At 39.8% G+C, this 27433-nt stretch overlaps 1 protein-coding gene across 1 annotated transcript in view; it reads left to right on the top strand.

The window, feature by feature from the left end:
• The window catches only part of agrn (agrin), a gene marked incomplete in the record, with an annotated part of 352884 nt that overhangs the window by 197444 nt on the left and 128007 nt on the right, over positions 1-27433 (top strand). The window contains 1 exon segment of the mRNA XM_036129007.1: positions 17384-17599. Within this exon segment, the coding sequence (XP_035984900.1) occupies positions 17384-17599 (216 nt within the window).

Below are 27433 nucleotides of genomic sequence, written 5' to 3'. Positions count from 1 at the left end.
GTGTAAACGGGATAAAAAATGTAAGCGTTTCCATAAAAACGTCACTGCAAGTCACGGAGGGGTGACGGTGGGGTGAAACGACAAGCTCAAAGAGCACAGAATGTCTCCCCCGTCGTCATTATTCTGTCTTTCCTGAGTATCTGAAAGTCCGCTGGCAGCCCCACTGTTTTCTCCTCCATGCCATGTGTATTGCACGCTGGTTGTAATCTGTTCCCAGGAAGCCTTTTTGTCCGCCTGCTGCTGAGTTTGTGGAGGAGATGGGAGGAGACAGAATAGGGCTCTGTCACCAAGTCCCTCCATTATTGATAGGCAGCGGAGAAGGAAGCTCGGAGAGTGACCTGGAAAAAAAAAAACAAGAGCATTTCCAGGAGATGTTTGTTAACGGCAACGCAGGGTTCGTCTCCGTTCCCCCCGTGGGATTCATTAGGAATAGTGAGGCAGCACAACTGACGGGATCAGGGGTTGGATTCCCTCTAAAGCGCGTTCTGTTGAACACAGCTCTAATAAAGCTGCTGGCTTCAAACTGTGGAGCATCTTTGTCGTGTCTCAGGATTCTTCCCCTTCTGGAGCTCTCACAGTGAGACCTTATTATAAAAATCCAGGATGGCAGCAGTAAGATTCTCCTAGTAGGCATTTGGAAAGGGTGGTAAACTAAGCTCTTTTGTCCATCTACCCAAACGTTTTAGCCCATAAAGCTTATATAAGAACTACCCCAGCACAAAACTTCCTTTGCTTTCCATCTTTTCCCTGCCCAGTCAAGGCAATACTTATCCATTTATCTCCTACAAGTAACAAGTAATGAATTGGCATTTCAGATGTATAAATAAATACACCTACTGTCTGCTTTATTACATAGATTAGGCTAACTTCTCATATTCTAGGAAGTGTAACATGAAAAAAAAACAGACTAAACTGTTTTTCCAACGCAGGATGGGACCAGTGGGTTCATGTGGTTTACACCCAAGTTTAAACCTACCATTTAAATGTTGCATCTGAAACTGTGACTCACCACTACAGAAAACATTTCTTCAGTCATTGTCTAATTTTGGTCACCCTGTGGGAATTGTTGCCTCAGTTTCCTGTTAGCTGGCAGCAGTGGCGCCCAGAGTTGTCTTCTGCCAGAGTCCAAACCTGTGGTGTTTCCCCTGAAGATTAAATTATTACATGAACGTTTGATAATTACCTTTTTATTTTGTAATATTTGTTAAACTATTATATTTTATAATAGTCAGCTTGTAGCTGACTAACTCTGAGACCGACACACATTTATCATATGTCCAGATCTTCATCTGAGGCTCCACTACAAAAGTATTACCAAATATGTAAACGCATCCCACATTTTGAATTTCAAGAATAAAATCCAAATTTCAAAAATTGTGCCAAACTGTGCCAAAATGGCACAAAACAGTAGTTTTTTTTAAATCTAGACACCAATCTTGCTACAGATGTAACCAACATGTTGTAGTTACAGTTTTTGTGTTTATGTCCTTATTTACAGCAAAGGCAAGAGGTTTCGAATGTAAACATCTGGGGGGGCATTTAAATCTCATTTACCCAGGCCCATAATAATTTACTCTCAAATTTTCACAGGACCTTTTTGTTAGTTGATAACAACTAACAAGTTAGTTAATAGCAGTTTAGGCACTGTACAAGTTGAGAAACGGCTTATAAAATATGAGTTTGCATGTTTTGGAATATAGACCATCGGGTTTAAGACATTAACTTATCTCCCAAAATCCTGCTAAAAGCTGATTTGTATGATATTTGAGTTACGAATAGATTTACAAGTCAAATAAAGTGTTATTGTCTGTAAACACCTGCTTATCCCCTACTCCACATTGTCCACTCCATTACATATGAATGTTCTCTACTCTGAAGTAGAGAACATTCATTGAGAAACCATTTCCTAAATCCTAAAGGTGTGTGCATGTTGGTGAGTGGATATGTGCGCATGCCTCTCCTCACCTCTCCCTTGTGTGGTGTGACTGTGTGGCACCACAGCTGCAGCTTGTTTGGATCATCAGGAGGAGCATAAAAAGGAGTAGTGACCACAAGACAGAGGCCAGATTGTTTGCTCGCCTGCCGTGGAAACTATTGCATGCCTTACTCAAGTCCTCACGCTCCAGTGCTCTGCTTCCTCACTCCCTTTACTTTAGAAGACGTCCTCTCAACGTTCCCTATGTTCATCTGCTCACCATTCGGTTGTCCTCCTGGTACCAGCCACTCCCATTACGCTGCAGCTTACCTTAACTCACCCGCTTGTCCTGGATGAACGGAACAGGATTGTTTTTTGGTATTTTAGATGAATGGAACATGAAGTGCTTTTATTTTTATATTTTCAGCTGTGACGTTCTCTGCAATGAGAATGTTGGAGGTAACGTCTGTTTATTTTGTGTCCTAAATGATCCAAAGTCATTTCATAAACCGTTAATTTGCACAGACATTCATGTAGTCGTTATTGAAAATCTATAGCTGGTATTGACAGATTGTTTTGAGCCACGGACATCCCATAACCCACCAACATCACTGTCTTAGAATCAAGGTTCTAAGCAGAATCTTAGCATGAGTGTAACTGCTATGGGCTTCCCTGCATCATTGTCAGCTGTTGGTTCGTTCGAAGCTTTTATTGAGCCAACTTTCAAGTCTAGGTGAAAACAGTCTTCCTGGCTGAAATTTACGAATAAATCCCATAAGCATAACCTCCACAATTAGGCCAAATGGTGGGATTTCTGCACCTCCATACCACACACAGCCCCGAGGTTGGCTTTAAAAAAAACATTTTGAAAGCTCTCTCAACAAGGTCCCAGTCTAATTGCCTTGGCAATTGTGGTCCTCTCATATGGACAAAACAAGGTGAACAAAAACAGAGAACTGCTCCAGGGTCTGAAATAACTTCTCTCGTCCAAGTAGGTGTGAATAATGCATTTGGTCTATCTATGGCGTGAATGCCAAAAAATATAACAGAGAACAGAGTGAAACCAATGCATTTAAACCATAGAAATAGGGGAACAGTGAGAAATGGATACTGATTCCTGCTTTGTTTGCATGGAATACAGCAGATGGGAAAGCATTTTTGAAGCAAGATCAGTATAAGTTGCTAAGATAATGTCGTCTATTTAAGCACCATTTCTTAGCAGAGTTTCACATAGACAAAACTAAAATGTCCAATCTGAGATCAGTTTAGATTGTCTGGTTTGGTAGTTAGCAGTCAAACCCCAAGTCTCTCCATTGTCTCTCTTGAAATCATTTATACACTTGACATACATTGTCCCTTTTGTGAGCGATGTCTAAATGAAAGTGTGGTAAAATATAATAAAACAAAGAAGCACACATAATTAATCTAAAAAATATAAATATATTTTAATACAAAAATTAATTTAATCCAAAAATTAAAGTGTAAATCAACTTAAAGACCTGCAGTATTTGATTAAATAAATGATTCATTTTGGAAATGTTAATTGTATTCATTTCAGACTTGCTGGGCTTTCATTGTCAAATATCTGATGCTGTGGTGGTGATTTAGTGTCAGAAAAAAACACTCTTCCAAATTTTAGTTCTTACATTGAAAAGTTTAATCCCCTGCGATGGCAAACTTCAACTTTAAATCACAAAATACATTAAATCCCAAAACCTAGTCTAATATTGCTGTTAAAGTTGCTGTTGTTCTATTTGGTTGTCTTTGTCAATATATTATGTATTCAGAAAAAGGATGTTAAAAAATTTGATCTCTGCAAGAGCTACAGGACTATAAAAACTCTGACCTATCCTGTCATTCGGTCCAAATGGAAAGAACCAATCAGATGCCTTTATGTCTTGTTCTGCCCATGAGTTCCAGGCCCCAGTCTGTAAAGCAGATGTCTCGCTTTATCCTGATATCACTCATGATGGTCACGGTTTGAATATCCCAACGGACCCAAATTATCTGCAGAGATCCTCCTCATTATTTGCATGAAATATCTCAGCAGTGTGTTTGTCTGCCAGTGTCGAACTTATTTGCCAAGTCCCAATAAAGGCCGAAACATAGCCTCGGATAAAAAAAGAAACGAAACTTCAGGACGAGTTTTGAACACGTTTTGTGGCATCGCTGCAGCTTTTGTGTGCTCTGTGTGTTTACACTTAATACCAGTGGGACGTCATTAAAATGATAAAAGTAACCACAGTCAGGGGGGAGGCTAGAAATAGCTTTGTTGAAACCTCAGAGCAGCAGCGACAGTGATAGTTTTAGAAGCGTGTGCAACACGGCCTGCAGACAGCTTGATTTTAAATTTGCTCATCTTCCTTAAGGTGGTACGCATTCGTATTTTTGACCCACCGCTTTCTCCCGTTATTACACGGGGTTTCGCGGTTGGAACCTCGCATGTCTTTTGTTCATGAAACCACGTAGCAAATAAATTGGCTGCATCATTGAGTCGCCGCAAGAGAGGGTTTCTTCGGCTTACCGCGTGGATTCTGAACAAGATGCATGGGCAGGAAGTAAAAGGGGTTCGAAATCGTGGATATTTTTCATCCGCCTCCCGTATTCAGTCCTAACCTACGCTCACCTCCGTGTCTCCGTCTCGTACGCTATTTTCTTCAATAAAAATTTTTTTTCCTCCCCATCTCCTCCCCCCCGCTGTGTCTCAGAGCCTTATCTTTCTCTTTTATAAGGCGTAGGCATCTGCGGGTTGCAAATGTGGAGTTTGCCAAATGACTGTTAGCCGTGTCAAGGCCCAGGTTCCTCGGCCGCAGCAGGCTTTTACACACGCAAAAGTCACAAACACAGATCGCCTCTCGCGCCTCAAAACACGCCGCCTTAAAGTAAAGAGCCGGTCCGGCTTCACTTTTTTGTTCCCTGGGCCTTGATGGGAACGGCGAGGGCGAAAAAGCGGGGTCTGAGAACATTTGTTTTCTACTCTCCCTCCTAAGACTCCGCCAATCTTCACCTCCTTCTTTTCATTTAGCTTGTTTAAAGAAGCAATTTCTCATTGGGAGCCCGTCGAGGTGTGTGGTCCTTTGTGAGCAGACGTTTTTCTTTATTTCACGCTGGGTGTTTTATGATTGCACCCAGATCAATAATTGACTGCATTTGTCCCCCGAGGACCACTAACCAGAGATCAATAGAAGCCGTGTAGTGTTGATTTCTTTCCTCCGTCAGATGTTTCAGCCGGCATGGCTGCTGGTCACCGTGGTGTTTCTTTCTTTATCTGCTCTCGTGCTGATGCAGTGTATCACTCCTGTGCTCTTTTCTGTATAATCATAAGAATGAGTAGGGGAGAAGGTCCCCCGATCAATTCCGCACGGTTCTGCTGCTGCTCCTTAACTCCGTATAAAAAACATCAGAACAACAGTGCTGCATGGCCTCAAAATGATTTTCCAACCCTCCTCTTGGTATAGGGAAACTCTGGAAAGTCACTGTTTTGGATCCACTAAAATTTCCCATCATGTCATTGCTGCAGACTAAACTCCTAAAAACATCACAGGGTTTTACCTGATCTGTTTTTGCTGTAGAGTTCCTTTCAACCTGTTGCTAATCGCCGGGTTCCTATGCAGCCGGGAATTAGACTTCTGTGTTCTCCAGTTCTGGATAAGTAAGGGGGGGAAATAAGAGTAAGGGGAAAATGTATTTCCTTCCTTACATTTTTTTTGTTGTTGTTGTATCCCTCTTTACTTTCTTCCTACCTCCTTCTTCCCTGTCTTATGTCCTTCCTTCTGTTCTTGTCTTCCTTGTGCCCTCCTCCCCTTTCTGTTCTTCATTCTTCCTTCTATTCCACGTTTTTGTTTCTTACTATTCTTCCTTGAGTCGTTCTATCTGTGTTTTCTCCCTCCCTCCCCCCATTGTGCCTCTCCTTCGTTCTTTCCCTCCTTATGTCTTTATTCCTTCCTTTTGTCCTGTCGGTTTTCCTTCTTGTTGTTTCTTTGCTTCCTTCCTTCTAGTATTTTTTAATATTTGATATTTTGAAAATAAAAAAATCTGGGAAAGCCTCAAAATCTTACATGAAAAAAGTGCAGGAGCCCTGGAGTCAGCCTTATGATATATTTCACAATGAATTATTGGCAAATTTATCTTGGTTATCAATAATATTTAACACTTATGTTGAAAATGTGCCCAATATACAATTTATTTGTATATATATATACACAATTTTCTGGTTTTGAAAACTGTAAATATTAACTTGATTGTATTATTGCTATTAATACCGTTGGTAGTAGTAGTAGTGGTAACCTGCTGCGCAACAGACTTGATTACAACGTTGAGGCTACACATAAAAACCTTATTTGGACAGGAGTTAGAGTAAAGTTAACCCGGCTTTAGACAGAGATATGTTGCCATAGCAGCTTTAGCTTCATAAATCCATTTAATTATTCTACACAATGGATTACTTTTTCATAAGGATAACAAAGGCTATAAATCAAACAGAAATGCCAGAAGGAAGAAAAGAAATGCAACCTAAATAATTTAATCTGGTTGTGATGTGGTGATTAGAACATGGATGTGTGTTTATTCTTATTTGAGAGATAATAATGGAGAGAATAATGGTAAGTATGAAGATATTCACATATAACTGTGTGTTGCTTTCTAGATTTCAAGTGAGACGTTGAATTTGAGTCCACCAAATGCAAATGATTAGTTGTTAAGGAGCACTTGTAATTTCCAGACAGAACCTCTTCACTCTCGTACAGTGGAATCACCTATAAACCTTTGTAGTCAACTCACCTGGTCTCCCTTGTGACACAGGGGATTACGCAGCATAGAAAGGATGTCTCTAAGCCAGATGCAGAGCAGGGACTTTGTTTGATGGAGGTTTTTAACAGTCGTTTGGCCTTTTAAAAACCTTGATATACCTTGATACTGTTAACAAGGTCATGCCTAACCAGGAGCCTGCGGTACAGCAGCCCAACGTCGCCTCGCTGTCAGGTCCCTACGGCAGCCCTTGTCTACCTGGGGAGGATGTAAATTCACGAAGGCGGAAGCGTTGCTCCGTGGACAAATAAAAGCCACCTGTGAGCACGACGGAAAGTTTCCAGTCCCAGCCTGATGAGAGTCGCTGCTCTGAGCCGATTGCATCACCGGCAATCACCACGGCAACCGGTCCCCTCACCGCGAAGGTCTCCCACTACAGCTCCACCGACGGAGAGGCTAAAGCCCTCTTATATGGGGAGAAGAAATGAGAAACACGGCGAGGAGAGGGCTGTTAAAAGCCGCCCGGCTGGGGAGCACATCTGTATTACTTAGTGTCCGCTGCAAAGAAAGGGACCCTTTATTAAGGTGTGAGTAGAAAATGTCCCCGAGGAGTGTTTGAGCGTAATGAATTTAAGCTCATTCAACATTAATGCCATGTCGCTTCGGCGCCACCGAGCTGTATCTCCACTCCATCATCTTCCCTTCCCTGGTTTTCTGACAGCCACTGGGTAATTTGTCAATGTTAATCTGCATGTAAAGCTTTATTTGAAGCGCTTTGCCATTTGTGTATCACTGCCCTGCTAATTCAGTTGCTATTCTTGTCGCCGAATATGAGGTTGAGGACTTTTAATTATTCATGCAAACCTTTCCTCACCTCCGTTGGCTTGTCACCTGAATCAAGCTGAACTTCTGTAGAATGGTTAAAAAAAACAAGCAGGTATATGCACTCCCTCTGCACAGAGTAATGCTTCCTCTCTCAAGTTGCTATTATAATGTTGTCAGAGCCATTGTGTAAGGTCTTATTGGGTAAGGATGCACTCATGCTTGGCATAGTGGAAAAGTTCTTACTATTTCACTTTGCTGTAAACGCAACAAGGCTGCGAAGCAATAAAACTGATTTCAGCACAAACAGACTTCAGGGATATTTTCTTCACAGAGCAGAAACAATTTAGGAGCAACAGAAAAATTCAGCCGTTGCATCATATCGACTGAATCTGCGTGTCTCTGGAATATAACCCAAAAGCAAGCATCTTGCTCAAAATGCCATTGGATCAGTTACCGTCATTTCAAAGCATCAGACTCTAATGTCCTAACAAAGTGCCAATTAGCAGGCGTTTTGCAGTGTATAAGAATTATATTTAGATTTGTTTCTCAAGAAAGAAGCTCAAATGTGTGCGCTCCTAGACGCCGGCTGGATCCCAAAGCATCAAAAGTAGTAGAAAATTGAGACAGGAGAACTGCGCCGCACTTACTTTCAGCTCGTTCACTGTGACATTTTTCTCCCACGTGGGCTTTAATCACGACAGCGCCGTGCCTTCCCTTTCATAAGCAGCCGGTGCTCTGAGACCACCCTGACGGCTCTGACACCGTATTATATTTAAAAGACGAGTCGCCCAAACAAAGGGTAACGTGTTACCTGCACAAGTCCTTTACCTTGACAAGCGCACACTGGACATGCTGTCTTTGCTTCTCAGTGGGATTTTCTTCTTCTTCTGCTTCCAGTGGTAACAAAATACGCAGTGATGGAAGTAAAGCTCTTTAACACTGCGGGGTTGAAGGGAAGATTACTTTACATGCACTGAAGATCACGCATGCTTCAATATATATATATATATATATATATATATATATATATATATATATATATATATATATATATATATATATATATATATATTAGGGCTGGGCAACGATTAAAATATTTAATCGCGATTAATCGCACTGATTAATCGCGATTAATCGCGATTAATCGCATTGTATTTACAAACTCCAAGAATGAATTCAAAAGTAGTGTAAAGAGCACTTTTATTTTAATGTTCTGCTGCCATATGAACAAAAGTGTTGTAACATTTGTAGCACTTATCAGTAACACATATTTAGTGTAAAGCTCAACTTAAACATGTAAAACAAAAAATAGCAATAATAATAAATTAAAGCTTATTGCCACTGACAGGGAATTCTCTTTATGGGGAAAAAATCTACCAAAAACAGGCAATTTCTGAGGTAACCGCAGGGAGCAGCATTACCATTTTATGTTCAATACCAAAGTTTAACTTGGCAGTGGTTCCAACTAACTTGTTTCTGTCATATTCCATGCTGGAAGAACTTTAAACTGAAATGCTTGCTAACTCGATATGCTTGCGTTTATTTGACGTTGACACGCGGTTTTTTGTTGTTGCTTTCTCGCGCGCATATAGTGAATGGCAGGGGGAAAACAGGCAAAAATACATGGATACTTTGAAACGAGAAGCGACTTCACCGACGGCGTCGATGCAGACCCCCCCCCCCCCCGCTCCGCTCCGCACAAAACTTGTTCCGGCCGCCAACTCACCGCCTCGCCTCGCCTAAGCTCGCTCGCGGTACCTGCGGGAAACACAGCTGTGTTTTTTTCTGGCCAGCACCTTTCTTCCTCTTTGAATCTGAGGCTGGGCTGACAGCGAGGTTATTGGCGCATTATCGCCACCTACTGTTCTGATTCAAACCCCTACACCGCAGCAACAGACCTTCACAAAATAAAAGCATGTGACCAACATGCGTTAACGCGCGTTAAAGAAAATATCGCCGTTAATAGTCTAATGAGTTAACGCAAAATTAACGCGTTAACTTGCCCAGCCCTAATATATATATATATATATATATATATATATATATATATATACAGTTATAGCCCTAAGACAATGCTTTAAGAAACAACTGTCTGCCTACCTTTAGACTGGAGCTCCCAAAAATGTTACAAAATAACGTTCTTTTACTAACACCTCAGAGTAGTTTGGTGTCTGTCTTTTTCTCTTTTGGCGTATTTCATATCCTTTAAGTCGTTAACAGGTCAACAAAAAAATGACTTTTATGCTTCATAAAATTAACTTCAGAGTTTACAGATATCTAGTTTGAAAGACTAAAAAGTGCTTTTGAAATATCTGTTCTCCATCTTGGATAACAAACTAACATAACCATGACAACGCCAGAAGGAGTATTGGGAAAAAGTGCGTATCAAAATACATTTTATGTAATTTTCCCGTCTGTGATTGCCACTGTTTGCAGTAGTTCAAAAACATTACGTTAACCTTAAGAAAAAATCGTTTACGGCGTCGGTCCAGTAGCAGTGCCTGGTTATGTCCTCCAGAGCGGCAGACAGTTAACTCATGTATTATTGCGATCACTGTTACTATTTGGTGTATTTGGCTGAAAGATACAAATCGCTTTCTATACCTAATCGTTGTCTGATCATCACCAGCTGAATGTTAATTTCTTTAAACACAGTCCGGGCGGTGCTCCCAAGTAGTGAAATAATTATTAAGCTGAATTAATGAGAAAATATGTCCAGGTCCTGACATAGAAAGACTAATCTGGATCGTCATTTGCTTAAATTCATCATATAGCAACATATGTGATCACGGCCAAAAACGTAATACCTCCCAGTAACTTAAATAACTGAAACCACCATCAAGGAAAGACACTGCTGCCTTGTACATATCCTTGATGAATGAATTAAATCACTATGACATCCAATGTACCTGAAGACTACAAAAAATATATATTTTACTTCCAAACAAATGGAGTCCTATTTATGTATTATTATGTTAACTTCAGTGGATGTATTTTCAAAGGATTTAAACATAAAACTATATTACATTATGGGCAAAATGTTATTGTGTCATTTGCTCATAAACCTTATAACAGTATTGGCAAAGTTACTGCATTGCTGGCTTTATTATATTTAAAAGGGCCAAATTTATTACAGTATTGGCAGGGAGTTCATATGTCAGAGAAACACAAGCCAGATATGCAATAGAATGCCAAGGGTATTAGACAGATGTAAAATGGCAACAAAAGGTCCTGGGCACCTGGCCTACAGTGAAATAAATATGATAAATATATAGAGAGGCTCATTTCCAGTGTTCTTAGGTCTGACCTGCCAATTGCCATGTTGGTTGATTCCCGTTTTCGTTCTGTGGACCATAACATGTGCAAACTGATTTCTGTAAACTCTTAATTGTACCATTAAATATGACAAATATGACAAAAACGTGTTGCGCTTTCCTTGACAGAGGAAGTTTTAAATGACAACATTTTAGTTATTTATTAGATTAGATTAGATTAGATTAGATTAGATTCAACTTTATTGTCATTACACAGGTACAGGTAACGAAATGCAGTTTAGGTTTACATGTACTATGAATATATATACAGGTGGCTATTACTATAGGCAGAATTGTGAGCATGATATACAGGTAGCTATTACTATAAAATGAATAATTAGAGTTTGGACAGCAGCTATTTAAATTAAAGTGCAGTGGAAGGTAATTGCATATTACAGTTAAAGTACGGTATTGCAAATGTATATGTAAACAATTGTGAATAAACAGTCAGCAGTGCAAATCAAGATTCAGTCAAGGTGAGTAGTGTCATTTTTATCATTTATCATTTTTTTTTTAGAAAAAAACAAAAGAAAACAAAGTACATCTAAGAACTTGCTGTTTCTACACATGCTTATAGAAATTCTAAGTTAGATTTCAGTCTTGATGCAACAGGACCGAAAAGAGAAACAATTTTTCGGTTATTGGTGTTTGACTGGTCAAATTGTTTTGTTCATCGAGCTTTGCACAACATATTGATGAACACTTTGCCCCGGCACTACAAAGAATAAGATGAAAATTGAGCTTGCTCATTTGCAGAGCCAATTTTTCTTGTAGCTCCACTTTCTTATGGTTTTCAGGGTTTAAATGGTGTAGAATAGCTTTAACAAGCAGCAGAACCTTGGCTGTAGGAACCAGTGAAACTCGGACACTGTTTGTGGCGAGAGGCATGGCAGTCGCTGGCCGGCCTGCTGCTTTTAATCCGTATCCGACAGAGCAATGTTACAGCGCTTATAAAGCTGCCTCCTTGCATTACTAAGAGCTGCATTTTCTGTTTAGCTCACGAGAAAGCAGAACCCGCTTTCTTAAAAACAATGTAGAACATAAAAATAGATCTCTACCAGAACGAGCAGCATCCGTGAGTGCTTTTGCTTTATCTCCGGTTGACAAAGGTTTAGAAAGGATTGGGAAAACACAAAGCGAGAACATTGTTACGGGTCTTGACAAAGCTGTTTTGCCTCTTCTGTCATCTAAGTTCCCGTCTCACCTTTCAGCTTAGGAATTCTTCCAAAAACAATAATATTCAGCAGGAATTGAATGACTTTACCTAGATAGCATTTACTTAAAACAGTACCTGTTGAGTATTTTCTTTCATTTCATCAACCTTCAGTTAATTGTCCATATTAAGGAGTCTTTTTGGAAAGTTTATCTCAAAGATAAACAGGTGTGCAGGATGTCATTTCTTCTAAAAAAAATACAAAACAATTGCTAAGGATTTAGAGTTTTGGAATCATGGAATAGCATTTGTGATTTTGACCACTCTTAAATAATCAGACTGGTACGAAGTAAATTAAAGATTTTAACACGTTATTTATTTGGTATGTATTAAGAAATCATTATTAAGTCCTACTAGTGGCAATTAATACAAAGCATGAATTTGTGCTTCCATATGGCTTGGATCGGAATATACACCTCCAGATATCTTGGTTTCAGGTTAAGTTGCTTGAATCTGTGATATTTTAATTAGCTTTGCCTCAAATCCCTCGGCCCCTTACCTGTAGCTCATCCCTATTCCTTATATATGAGCAACCCTACCCCCTCAGAGTGCTGCTCAGCATAGGACAAGGTGCTTCATTTCTAAATCAGGAGGGACTTCACTTGGCCGATAGGAAGAGGACTGGTCTTGAAACAGCACTAATGAATACACAATGTCAGAGAACGCACACTGATAGGTAATCTTTACAACTAAACCCAATGGATGTCATAAAAAAGGAATAATTAGACAGAGCAGCTCTTGTTGGAAAGCTTTACGGCGCTAACAGCACTGACACGAGTCTTCGTCAGCTCAAGCAAATTTAGCTTCACCACACTTGTCTTTCTCCTGCTCAGCTCATATTGAGTTAAAGTGGAGCACATACATGTCTTTAGAGGCTCACACGTAAGAAAAATGAAATAATGATGTTAATATGTCACTAATAATAGATCAAATGAATCCCCAATCAGCAGCTCCCGCAAATCTAATCAGCTACAAGCTAGCATTAGTTCTTTAGGTGTTTCACAGACGAAACAGCTTTAATGATTGTGTTGGTAGTTCAAGATTCAAGATTCCCTTTTTTAAAACAAAAACACATATCTTAGGAAGCTTCAGATCTTGATTTTCTCTAGAAAAGACCCTGAAAGCAGGTGGTATGAATTTAGCTAGAATTTAGCTAGCCCCATTCATGCTTTTGTTTGCTTTTTAGCATAAAAAAGTGAAATCTTTACATTTAAAAAAATATATATATATTAAGGGTTCTCAATATAGGGAAAATGCTGTTGGGGTTTTAATGATAAATGTTGTCTTGACAATGGTCTGCTTTTAATCTAATTTTTATAATCCTATCTTTTCTATTATTACAACACCCAACCAAATTTAGTAAATTTTAGCCTCTCGGTCACACTTTCTGGCTCTATCATAATTCAGTGGCTGCATCCTTCGAAGGATGTATTTGTAGAATGATTACGTCACAGCTCGGCGACAAAGGCTTTCCCATTTCACAGATCAGTTGCTAATGCCATTCTATGATTCATTGTGGGTTGAAGATAACTTTTTACCCGGAAACAGCATCAGTGTCTTATGTGGCCATCGCTGACCATGAAAGTCCAACTGGCCTATAGGGATGTGTGTGAGAAAATCTTGGAATTTTGTTCAGATTTTTTAATGGCATTTCATTGTAATGTGTTAAAAAAAAGTGCAAAATTCAAAAGAATCTTCTTGGATATATATTTATAGAGATGAGTGGAACGTAGACATTTTAAATGAATAAGGAAATGTAATATAATAGCTTTGAGTCTTACTAAAATGCATTTTAATCTCTAAAAATAAACCAACCCGCTATCAAATAGGCTAACTCGACGTAGATCAGGGTAAACAGTACACGATACCTGCATCCAATCAAAACTTGAAAACTAAACACACCATTTATTCATGTTGTTTTTCTAATTGAATGAATAAAATTGTTCACAATGTCAACAAAAGTGAAGGAAAAAAGCTACAGATATTGTTAAAGAATCACTAGCTATACTCTAAATGTTCTTCTTTAGTATTTTTGCTGTACCATTTGGGATTGATGACATTGCCATCTGCTGGTGAGGCATATGTACTCACCAGATACATATGCCTCACCAGCTAGATAGATATATATTTTTATATATTTTTTTTCATACTCAATATCAATATCTGCATAGGATATTTTTTTTAATGTATAATTATATAATAATGTATGTGTTTGAAGAAAAAAGGTCCTAAGTGTTGTGCATGTGCATCAGTCTGTACAGGAATCAAAGGTTCAAAACCCAACAGTTGAGTCGTAGGTATTGAAGAACAGAGGAGAAAAGGCTACATTGTATCCTATTTGTTTTTCCTATAAAGTAATATTCCATATGTCTCCATGACATATGCCTTCTTCTTTCCCATTAGTGTTTTTGCATTCTAGTGATCACTGTCAGTCAAACCAGGTCGTGGACAGCACTTCTGAAATTCATTGTGAGGAAGAGAAAAAAAAAAAGAAACCTTTTATAGCCATGGTTTTGCTTTCAGCTTCCATCTGGGATAATGCTGTTCCTATTACCTGCCAGGGCTGCTGTTGTTGTTTTCTTCTTGTTCAAAAGAAATTGGAAGTGTCAAATGTATGCATCTGTTCCGGTGTGCCAGGAGGAGTTTTCCCAGGAAAAAGTTTTCCACTGTGAGGGTACGCAGTTAGTGCTCTCAGTCCACAGTCTGCACTCGATACCTTCGCTTTGACAGATTCTTCGACTCTGGTGTCAGTCTTTTGTCTGTCAGCTAAGCTTGAGGCTAGTGGAAAACATTTCAGACGGAATCTGGGTTCTTCTTACCATGCTGGTTTCGGATTTCTTTTTTTCCTCATGAGAAATATCAGCAAGGATATTGTTGCTGCTGTTGTTTTTTTGTCAAGGAATACATCTTTGGTACTTATTATATATTTTTTAAAAAGCTACCGTATTTAGATCCTTTTTCAATCTTTTTTTTTTTTTTTTACCACAACTTGCAACCTCAGTAGGGTTTTTTTTTTCTTGTCATTCTATCAGACACCTTCTGTTTTTCTTGTACACATGTGACACAATTCGATTAGATTTCACCTCTTGTCACTCTCCCTCATATGGCTCACACACACACACACACACACACACACATGTACAAGAACACGTGGTGTGAAGTGATGGCAGAGCAGGAGACCAGTCATGACAAGGCTTTCTTTCTAGCACCTGGCCACATGTACCTGTGTGTATGTACGTGTTTGAGAGCGAAAGCGGCACTTACGCACACACACACACACGCACACACGCGCACACACTGTCAGGAATACAAATGCATTCATGGGTAGCTTCACACATCCGCACACATAGACACTTCTTTTTCCCATGGTACCAGAGAGAGTGAGCTCAGGTAGCTGTCAGCAGCTCCCCAACAGGGAACAGTGGGCAAGTCAAAAACAGCCTCCTCGCTTGTCACTCTGCACACACACACACACACACACACACACACACTCATGCACACACACACGCCAAGACGCACGCGTTTTCACAGGGTGTGCTTCGACGTGTGGAGAAAGAAAGAATGAGATGCCTTGGACGGATGCTGAGCCGATTGTCTTGAGCTGAGTGTGCGGACGTCAGTGTGAGCATGGCTTTCCACCTGGAACCCGAGCGCGGATGGGGCGGCTTCTTTTTAGCCCTGACCTGTGCAGGCCGGTTGCACATGTGGGTTTTACATGTGAAGTGTTCCTCCAGAGAGACGACACTGGCTTCTTGCCTCTATCCAGCGTCCTGGTGTTGTTTTTGTTGGGGTGGGGAGAGTGGACTTATTTCCATGTGCTCTGGCCCATGGATTTCCAATCAGGTCAGCTACCTGTGAGAGCTCCGCCATGTCTTTTAACACCCCCAGTGGTAAGGCGAGGACGTCACGCCGGCTGGCTGCCCAACAGCCCTCTGAGTGGGCACAGAGCCACAGCAGCTGTAGCTGCCACAGTATGGGTCAATTACTCTCTAAGTTGATATTTTGTGCACACAACATAAGCACACACACACACACACAGGAGTCCGCTTCTTGTTTGCCTTGTGCGTTCGGCTGCCTCTGACAATGTTTACAGTTTCACACTCGATCAAAGCCGAGGTCTCTGGAGGGAGCTTTGGAATCAAAGTCTGAAGAATTGTTGCCGCCTGACTTGTGAGGCCGCGGAGTGTTTTGGCTAACCTGAATTTGCCCCTCTGTCACCATCACTCTGGGTTTTCCTGGCTGCTGGGTCTTTGTCGATTTAGAATATCGCTACAGGTCGAAGACGAACCATCCACAAGCGCTTTATAGTACAGTGCTTTGCAAAAAGGTTTAAATCCCTTAAAGGTTTATCACAGGTTGTCCCGTTGCAATCATAAAGGTCAAAGTATTTTAGTGGCATTTTAGACGGCAGACCAAAAGAACTAGCACATAATTGCCAGGTAGCTGAAAAAGAATGATCTGAAAAGTGTGTTGTACGTTTCTATTTTGCCCCTTCTTGGTCAGTACTTTGTAGAGTCACCTTTTTTTATCTGCAATTTCAGCTGGAAGTTTTCTGGGGTATGTTTCTACCACCTTTGCACATAGGGAGACTGAAATTGTTGTACATTCTTTGCCAAAACGACTCAAGTTCAGTCAGGTTGAATGGAGAGCATCTGGGAACATCAATGTTCAAGTCTCGCCACATGTTCTCCATTCAGTTCAGTTTATTTATGTAGTGCCGCTTCACAATCAATGCCATCCTGTCGTAATTGGATTTCGATCTAGACTTTAATCTAACACGTGAAGATCCTTTGATCCAAACAATTCCACCTTATGGTTGTACGTTCAAGGTTGTTGTCTTGCTGAAAGGTAAACCTCTGCCCGGTTCCAAGGCTTTTGCAGTCTAGTATTCTAGGATTTAGATGTCTTCAACTCTATCTAACACTGACCAGTTTCCCTGACCTTACAGAAAAATATGTCCTAGTGTTTTGTATGTAGAGATCTGTGCTTTATGCAGGAGCATCAGAGTAAAGGGGGTTAAATACATAGGCATGTCGCTCTTTCAGATTTTGATCTGTGGCCAAAGTTTGAAAACTATTAACCCTTATGCTTTTACTTCATAATTACCACTTTGTGTTGGTCTGGCACATCCAAGTATAGCAAAACACACTGAGGGTTGTTGCTTTACTGTGACATAAGGGGAAAAAGGGGAAAAAGGGATATAAATATAGGATTTTACCATGTTTATTTCTGCCTCATCTCCATATTGCCATCTAGTAGAATATAAGACAAGAAAAATAACTTATTTTAGGTGCCATTGTTTCTAATAAGGTGTTTAATTGGAAAGTACCCTTCTAATGTTCATCCCTTTTCTTTTCCTGTGTGGTCCAGGCTGCAGAGGAATGCTGTGTGGCTTTGGGGCGGTGTGCGTGCGGGACCCCAACGACCCAGCCAAGGCCAAGTGTGATTGCTCGAATTTCAAATGTCCGTCCATGGTGGCTCCTGTTTGCGGCTCTGACTCCTCCACCTACTTCAACGAGTGTGAGCTGGAGAAGGCTCAGTGCGATGCACAGCGAAGGATCAAGGTGCAGCGCAGGGGACCCTGCAGTAAGTACAATCTAAACAGCCTTCTACAAAACATAATGAACATGTCCTCCAAAGACTCACCGAGGTCCTGTTTGCATGACTACGATCCACTAAAAAAAATATTGTTGTTCTGTTTCTGTTAACACATCTACACAATGTTTTAATTACAATTTCTGTGTTTACAAGACACTATTAGAAACATTAAAGACGGTGTATTTTCCCTGCCATGCCACTAGTAGGTGGCCTATTAACAACATGTGTACAAACACTCTCTGTTTAAAAATCATATAGTTTTCAGAGAAAATGTGCCGTTGTGTTATAAAACACAACAAAACTTTAAAATTTTCACCAAAAATGTCAATTTTTCAGCAAATAATAAGAGTCTACTTTTTTGTCTGAAAATGCATTTTTTCAAATGCATTTTCTCAAATCATGTTCAAATAGAAATTGATCTGAAATATTTTAGTGCTTTTAGTGCAAAGAAGCCCATATTTTGAAGTCTCCTGACATTTGTGGAGAAAAAATGGGGGTAAAAGCTTGACAATTTTAAAGTTCAACATTTGAATATGGATGCAACATCCAAATTTTTAACATCCAAAAATGTGTATTTTAAATTAACGTTGGGTAAATACAGCTTATTCTAACTGTATGAATTCACAAGGCTTAGAACAAATAATAATACATATTTAAGACAAAAAATATCCAATGCAACCTCAATTTAGTTCAGCTCAAACCAATGCAATTCAAAACAATTAGTACAGTCCAGTTACACTGAAAATTTAATTTAACCCAAATAAATTCTGTCAATCGTTTCTTGACAGCTAGTTACTGTCTTAGGAAGCCAATTAGATAGAAACAAGTGACTCACTTTGTTAATGGTAGCATTTGCTCTGTCAATATGTTCCTCCAAGAAAAACACTCTGGAATTCAGTAGCTGGGTCAGGAGTATCTTTTTTTAATAATCACAAAGAGACTTCACAATATCAAGAGAACAAGTTCCATCTATGACATTGTTCAGGAAATACACAGTTAAATACTAAAGCTCTAGACCAGGCGTACTTTATATAACTTAGAAGGGAAACTAGAGAAAACTGAATAACTATGTAATTACTAATTGCAAGTGATGTGTAAATGGAGAGTAGTAGGAAAAAGTCTCAAAGTCAGGACAAGTAGTCAGTCAGTTAAGTCTATCAGTTAAGCCTATAGGAGCACAACTATAGAGAAAGCCCAAGAAACCCTTTAGCCACTTTACCAAAAAGAACATTTTAAGTCTCGCCTTACAAGTAGACAGGGTGCCTGCATCATGTACAAAAACAGGGAGCTGGTTCCACAAGAAAGGTCCTCAGCTGATTTATTTTTGAACAACCTTGTTATGCTTATGAAGAGGGTTTGATCACATAATTTGTTTAATATAAAAAAGGTAAATTACAGAAAGTCTCTGCAGTGAGAGGTCATTTCAACCTTGGGGATTAATAAGGTATGTGTCTATCTAATACTAACCATTTCAAGCAATCCGCAATGAGAACTAAATGTAAAAGCTCGTAATTGTAGATGGATAAGGACCTTAAAGTATGCTAAATGAGCTCAATGGTTGGAGGTTACATTTTAAAAAGCAAGCTTCATCAAACGGAAAGCTGAAATTCTCTGAAGCGACCCCAAATCGGTTGTTATTGTCAAGTAATTGGATTTATGGTCTTCGCCTTAACGCAACAAGCTTTGCATTTCCGTCTTTATCACAGAATAATATAAATGCCCCCATGATGCCCATTCCGATGTCCTTGCAATATGGCTGCACTCCTGAAGCTTAAGCACCTCCTGCGCCCTCGCAGGAAAAGCATGGGGCTCCTCATACTGCTCCCGCTCGTAGCCTTCTAGCCTTTTGTTGGTGTCCATTGCTTATCTTTAGCGAAGCCCATCAAACCCCCAGGCCTCCGAGGAACAGATTCCTGCCAAAGCCGAAGCACTGCAGCAACCTCAGTAATAACTACAGTGTTTTGTCAGCATTGTGCCTTTCTGTCAGTGTGGCCCCCGCCGCTAATTCCTGGGGTTTGATTACACTGCAGGCTTGAACCTGGCACTAATAACAATCTTGGTGACTGCCCACAACTGGCGGATGGGAAATAACTAGATAGAACAGATACAGAGAGGCTAGCAGACACACAAGGTGCAGCGGAGAAGGGAAGAACAAAATCCTCAGAAGTGGGTAGGAGTAATTGTAAAAGAGGAAAAAAGGGCATCGAAGAGCAGCTGAGTGAACAACTGAGTGATTGAGGTGAACAAATTTCAGGAGGAGCAGAGAAGCAGAGAGAAGAGCTGGTAGAATAAGAGCTTTAATGATGGTTTATGGTGTTTTGAGGCCACTGGGAACACCGTAATTATCACTTTCAATAAAAGTAAACATCTGGTGTGGGGAAAAAAGTGGACAAAATAATAAAATCATCATACTAGCTGTAGTATTTTTAATAATAACTACTTTTTAAATAACACATTAATCAAGCAAGATTAAATTATCTGTGTATCCCAGAGTCAAAAGTAGCTGTTTCTAATAATAAAATGTTATTAGATTTTAGATTAGCGTTAGATTCATGTTAGATATATGTTAGATACATGTTAGTACTTTTTATTAGTTGCTTTTCAATAAATACACTTTCTCTAAAATTTGTTTTTTGCATCATGTTTAAAGTAGCGGTCTCCAAAATGCAGGGCAAGGGTCGTTTGTGGCCCCAGGACAATTATTTTTGCCGGCTTCTGGCTACAAATCCAAAAAGATAAAAAAAAACATTGGCCAATCGGCAGCTGTGTTTGATGCAGATGGAGACTTTTTATTTTTAATTAGGGCAAAACAGTTTTCGACAAATTAAAATCTTACAATGGAAGACGTTGGCAAAAGCACAAAGGATTCATCTTTAAATAGCCCCACTTTTTACATTCTCCTCAATTTCATAGTACATTGGACCATATCCATTCAGTGGCTTTTACTCAACAGCAGACTTTGCTGCACCAAAATCAGCTTTTAATGAATTTACTAAACCGGGCAAAAATCAAGCGTTTTTTTTTTTTTTTTAGAGGAGGAGTAACCCAAATCGTGTTCTGATTGCTGAAATCATTACAATAGTCATTGAAATCAATTCAAAAACTTTTCAACCATAGCATAATGATGGGAGGGAAAAGGAATAATTGGGTTAACATCCGTGCTGACCTTCCTTCACGGTAAAATGGGAAATGTCATCTTTCAATTAGACTGTCAAAATAAACTACCTCTTCAACAATCGATGTTATGCATGTTGTAAAACCCCAGTTGGTACCCTGTTTCCAATATATTTAAAAATAACCCCATGTGAATGGGTTTTGCATAATGTAATATTTTGTTTTATAAATCCTTTGAAGGTAGTGAGCTGCACAAACAACAAAAGCCGTTCTTATAGTCAGATAAATACTACCTAAAATGTGCCCTGAGCTCAGTTATTAGCATGTTTTTGATCAATTTTAATTAATTTTGTCCATGAAAATAAGAATCAGATAAGGCTCACCTGCTCTTTATTTGCAGTGTTCCCATTATCTCAATAATGAATAAATAATGGTTTTACTAAAATATAAAGGCAGCAGATTTTTTTCTTTTTTTTTTCATTCTGTTTCCCTATCGGTGTTGCAAAGATAAGAGGCATCTGAGAGCATCAGAAGTGCTGTTACCAAAAACATAATTATTCCAAAGGCTTGGAGCTCAGATAAAAAAGCCAGATATGAACAGTGTGTGATGGTTGTTAAAAAAAAAAAAAAAAAACTCTGGAAACAGGAAAAAAAAAAAAAACACCACAAAAGACATCTAAGGATCCTCATAATTGACCTGGAACAAGCTGGAGAGATGGCTTGCGGATTTAATGTACACTAAACATACAGAAAAGCTGATGTTTACAAGAGCTTTTATCAGTAAGCCCGCACCTTTCTGGGATCTAATGTCCTATGGTCTGAGGAAACTGAAGTGGAGCTCCTCGAGGACACGGTGCATCCGTTTGTTTGTTCTTACTGGAGTGAAATGAAACCCCTGCATGCAGTCAAACATAGTGGAGATCGTCCTCCCTTGCTGTAGGTCCGGTTTTTGCTTTTGTACAAAAAGCAGTGCGTGTGTGTGTGTGCCCATGTTTCTGAGGACTTCTGCAAATTACAGACATTTTTTTTCCACTCAGACATTGTCATAAAACAATGTTTCACGCAAACTCCTCGACCCTTTCAGCGGTCCAGCAGCCCGCAGCACGTGTCCCAAAGCTCAAAGGAATCGGCTGTTCTAAGCTTCCCAGCAATATGTCCTAAATCTCTCTGAAACCCCCTTTGCAGGGAGCTGAAGTCTGCCGCGTCAGAAGCAGTTCTGACACACCAAAGACAGCTGGGTGCCAAAGTGTTAGAGCGAGAGAAAGTTTCAGCATCGGAGCACTAGAAACTTTTGACATTCGCAGCAATAACAGCATCCATCCAAAAAAAATGTGTGAGTGCAAAACACAATTTGCACATTACAGGATACTTTCGTTTTTCATTTTTACAACTTTGAAGCTTTTTGCGTTGTTTTTAATATCTAGACACTTAATTTTCTCTGATGGTATACAAAGTGCCTTTTTTCCCTCTTTTATTCAAAAGGTTTCTAATGTCTGATACTGCAGCTACAGGCTAAATTTAAATTATTTTAAAAAAATTCTTAAAGTCTGAGCTTCTGGCTATACTACTCAAAAATTAGTGTCACACTTATCGTCAGCGTGAACATTATATTAAAATAAAAACGATTCCGGGCATGGGTGAACAAGCGGTGGGTTAGAACTCTCCCGATACGATTGTAGCTTCTTCATATTTGCTAACCTTTTTCTCTCAGTTGAGAAACTTCTTCACCTTCAATTTGAGGTTTAATGGAATCAGGCCAAAATCAGACAGAAATGGAAGAATCTCATAAAACCGTCTCTTGTTTTGATGTTTCTAGCGCAGAACCTGGTGGTTTGCATGTGTAAAATGGACTTCTATCTCATTGCTTCTAAGAATCTCTACACATACACACCACAGAACCATTACCCAATAAAACGTGTGAACGAGACATGAAAAGGCAGGTGTTTATGTCCAAGGAATCATCATATTGTAAGTTCCTTTTTGTTTTTATTTTGTTTAAACTGTGGACGTGCAGTGTTCTTTCTGGTCTCCTGCTTCAGCGTCAAAGCAAAATAGCACCTCACGAATGTTTAAAGGGGCAGGATCGATCCAATCACATGGGAATGTTGGTCAGCCAAACAAGTTTACCACCCACCCATCACCTGGTCAGCTCTTATCCATGCACAAGCTTCCCGTAATGGCACAGAAACTAACACAAATATAGCCATACTTTTAAAAATTGCTACATGGGAGAGAACAGTTGTTATCTTCTGAGACGTCCAAATACCCCTCACATTATCAAGCCATGGGTCCGCATACTGAGAAGACCTGCTGTATGTATCGCTGAGGTTTTCTGTTATGAATTCTCCTGGGGATTAAAAATGAGAAATGCAACAATCGGACTTTTCTTGGCAGATTTTTTTCAGATTTTTGGTTTCCTTTAATGATCGATCTACCAGTTGCAATTTTGATCGATTTAGAAGGTTTTTTTTAAACAAAACACATTAGACATAAACTGTGCTTCTTTTAAAAAAAAGTAGTAATATCGAATCCAACAGCAAATGATTGAATGGCAAGATTCAATCAGCTGTGCGGTAATTTTTTTCCCCCACGGCTTTTAAATGGTAGGGAAATATATATCATACCAGTAAATATCGTAACCTGCCATAACAGCCACATTAATGTCTTGATATCGGCCGTGGTTTTCATATCAGTGTATCCATAGTTTTTTTTAAGTGTAGATATTTTTGTAGATATTATACTTGATATGGTGTGTGTGCCTGGATTTAATGCATTTAATGCATATAGAAAATAATATTTTCATTGTTTGACCTGCTGAAAACTCATCTGAGGCAATCGTATATAAAATGGACTGGTCTATTAACTGGTGCATTTCTACTTAAAATAAAGCTATAGGTTACTACCTGATATCATTCCAGCGCAGAAAAAAATATTTTCTGTCCTGCTATCATTTTCTTACTGGTGCTTCATTGGCACATTCGGTCCAACAGTCATTATCAGATGCTTGGAAACTAGTTAGGCAGCTGTGAGCTTGATTCACTTTGCTTTGCATTTGTTGTAACAGCTTTCACATATGTCTATTGACAGTTTTTGGAAGTGCGGCCAACCAGAGACTCGGTGGATGCACTTCTAAAGCAGGAGGAAAGGTTCAGCCAAGCTGCGCGCTGTAATTTAACATTCACTGGCCTTTATATTATGTACCTGTTTTCTTTGGGCTGAAGTCAAGGATATTTGGATTTACACTCTGTGCACAAACAGCAGAGTAGGGTAAAGGTCTGTACGTCTGCAGGGCTTTACACACACATGTCTAATTGGATCTTTGTCTGCGACAAAAGGAAGAGATTGAAATCGTTGGAACCAAATTGACAGGTTATTATTCTCTCTTTGCCTACAATAAATTCAACCAGCGCATAAGAACTGACTGAGATTGAAAAGGCTTATGCAAGAAAAGAAAGGGAAATATGGGGGGAAAAGGAATGTGTGGGTGGTGGGACTGGTGCTATTGTGCAAAGTCTTGTTCAACTCCTTCCATTTAAATGGAGGGTTTAAATTGGGGTGAGTGATTTCGCTGCGACTCTTAAGAAGGCGTCATGTCTAATTCAGATTAGCCCTGGATTCCTTATACAGCATTCAGGAGTACAGCCGCAAAGCAGGTTTTACTCGCCGATTGTTACCTTTAGAGATAAAAGTGTCGAAGCTCTTGGTTATTGCCAAGCAAACAAGAAGAAATCACTCTGCAACTCCCCCAACATGAATTAAAGCTTTAAAGTAGCCGGGTGAGCACGGTCACGTCTCCAAAAGGTTTATGTAAATAAATCATACAGAGCATAACACTGAGTTACATTAATGATGTTACTATATTACCACTTAAAAAAATGACTTCCTCAATCCAGGACAAACGATGGGTTTCAGAAATGTTTGGGTATGGGAGGAAAAGTTTGAAATGGGCTAAAAAAAAAAAAGCCTCCTGGGATATCTTTGATTCTTGTACACCTGAATTAGCTATCCCTCTTCTATTAGGGCTGAACGATTAATTGCATTTGCAATAATATCGCGATAGGATAAAACGCGATTTTCTAACCGCAATGGACGCGATTGGACGGGTCCCGTGATCGGGGGTGACTCGCTAGCAAAGTAACACGGAGGGAAAGTCGATATCGTCTGCGACTTACCTGCCGAACAATGGCCTCAGGCTGGACAAAAACCGACACGACTGAAGGTCTGTTACCAAAGAGGAGCGCTACGTCACTTGTGTGGAATTATTTTGGGTTTAAAAAAGAAGACGCTGCGCAAAGTCAGGTGTTGTGCCGGACATGCCTCGCTACCTTGTTGTTGCTACCTTACAAGGTAACACGACGAACCTTTATCAACACTTGAAAAAACACCACAAGGCCGCATGGTGGAAGATGCACAGGATTAACTTTCCACAACTGTGCAATATGGCCCGCAAGTATCTTTGTGTCCCTGCCACAAGTGCTCCTTCAGAGCGTCTTTTTTAGTGCTGGAGAGAATATAGTGACTTGCACTCGCTCCTCTTTGAAACCAGCAAAAGTTGACATGCTGATTTTCCTGGCAAAAAAAAAATCTGTGAGCTTCTAAAAAAATACAGAGACAAATCTTTGTGGCTGACAGTGCCATACGTTTTTTGCACTTTACAATGGTTGTTTGCTGCTCTTACTGAGTGAATATATAACTTTTCTTAGGATTTAAAAAGGTCATACACTCATTTATTTTCTGTTTATTTGAGAGCTTGATTTACCTATAAAAATGTCAACAAGAAGACATTTGTTCGCTATACTATCCTGCACTTTAGTTTGATGCCACTGACTGGAGATCAGTCATTCATTTCGTATCATATTTTATTTATTAATTTATAGACTGTCCTGTTAAAATCTGACAGTGTTTAAGGAGTGGAGTCCATATGTTTTTATATCATGTTTCGTGAAACATGAAAAGATGTTAATTGTTGTAATCTGTGCTTTAAGTAAATCTGATTTATTATGAAACAGATTGGTTTGTATATGTTTAAAAAGACATGAGAAATTTAACTGGGAGAAAAAAATCGCATTAAATCGCAATATTAAGATAAAAAATCGCAGTTACATTATTTTCCAAAATCGTTCAGCCCTATCCCTCTATCCATGTTTAATTAATAAGGGTGGAAAGGCAAGAAGATCTACAACACATAACAGTGGAGCATTTAATATTAAGAAGATCAAGGATTTCATCTGTTTATATTGAATACAATAAGCTGTAGTTAACTGGTTCAAGTTCAAACTTTATTAATCTCTGTCAGCAACTCCTTAGAAGCTGCACGGACCACTCCTCCAGTTCTAAAACCTACCTTCCCATCCACCCACCCATCCAATGACCCACCCGCTTATAACAAGAGCATAGCTTCTGTAATAAAAGCTCACTTTGGTCTGATCCGGGTCTCGTTCCGTCTATACCTGACCCAGAACTGGATTAGCAAAACAAACAAAAAAAAAAAAAAAAACTGGGCCCTTTTTTAACCCAGAAGTGTTAAAAATCTGGGTCAGTCGCCAAAACAGACCTGCTTTTATCCTCGGACGGACACTGGGGAAAAAAAACCCAGGTCTGTTAAGCAGCTAAAATCCACGACTAAACAAAGATGGGAGAACATTTAATTTCAAACATTACGGCGATTTCTCTCTTTAGTCGATTGCTTAAAGCCATTTATTTTAAAGGGGATGATGCGACTCAGCTGTAAACCAAAATGAGTGTGTAGTCTAGGGAAGCAGTAAAAATGATCTGCTGTGATTGGACCATTTCGCTCACCAAGAGGAGAGAATTATTTTCCAGGTAATAAACAGAGGATTTAAACAAACTGCCTGTGATTAGACTTATTTGACAAGAGAGGAAGGAGGAGGAAAACGTAAAAAAAATAGCCATCACGTTTTGGACAGAGCTGGTTTTAGGCAAATTGTTTACAAGCCGGTCTTTGACACCTGCACCATATTCCCACCCCCCAGACTGCCGGTTTCTGCACCGTTTAGCTTCGTAATAAAATAATCCCCCTTTTAGCACCTGCTCTTAAAGCCGGAGCCGCTAATAGGACATTTAAGGTAATAGTGTAAGCTCCCACCTGAGGACAGGGCAAAATGACTCACATGTTGTTGGGGCCTTGGCACTGTCTCTCGGAGCGCCGCTCTAATATTCATAACCTTCCACTTAATGGCTCTAAATAGCTGCAGTCCAGCTTCTTCATTATCTTTCTCTTTTTTCTCTAGATGAATGATTTGGGATCTGTGGGGGGGGGATGAGTTTCCAGCGGTCAAGCAGGCAGGCGGTGAGCTCATAATGGTCTAAGATATTATCAGAATTAAAAGGAGAAGCTGCGTTTTAATTGGCCCAGCAGGACTGCTTGATAACCACGTAATGCCAGAAAGGGGGGTGGGGGTGGTTGGGGGGGGGGGGGGGGTATCACCTACAAAAAGGAAAACCTCAAATAAGGCGGAAGCATTATGTGCTGCAGGGAGACAGAAAACATTTGGACAACTGTGTGTGCACGGGTGTTAGGGAGTGTTTGGACATGCACAGCCTAAAATCAGCTGGGGAATGTGCATCGTGTTGGCTCTCCTAATATTGAACTTGGAGCAGAGTTATACACTCGCCTTCCCAGAGAGAGCCCCCCCCCAAGTGCTGCAGAACTCATCTTGTGCGGCCATTCTTGTGGAACACCAAGTT

Source organism: Fundulus heteroclitus, chromosome 1 (genome assembly GCF_011125445.2).
Source record: "Fundulus heteroclitus isolate FHET01 chromosome 1, MU-UCD_Fhet_4.1, whole genome shotgun sequence".
In the NCBI taxonomy this organism is placed as follows: Eukaryota; Metazoa; Chordata; class Actinopteri; order Cyprinodontiformes; family Fundulidae; genus Fundulus; species Fundulus heteroclitus.
Note: the sequence above shows the minus strand (reverse complement) of the source record. Positions and strands in the feature narration are given on the sequence as shown.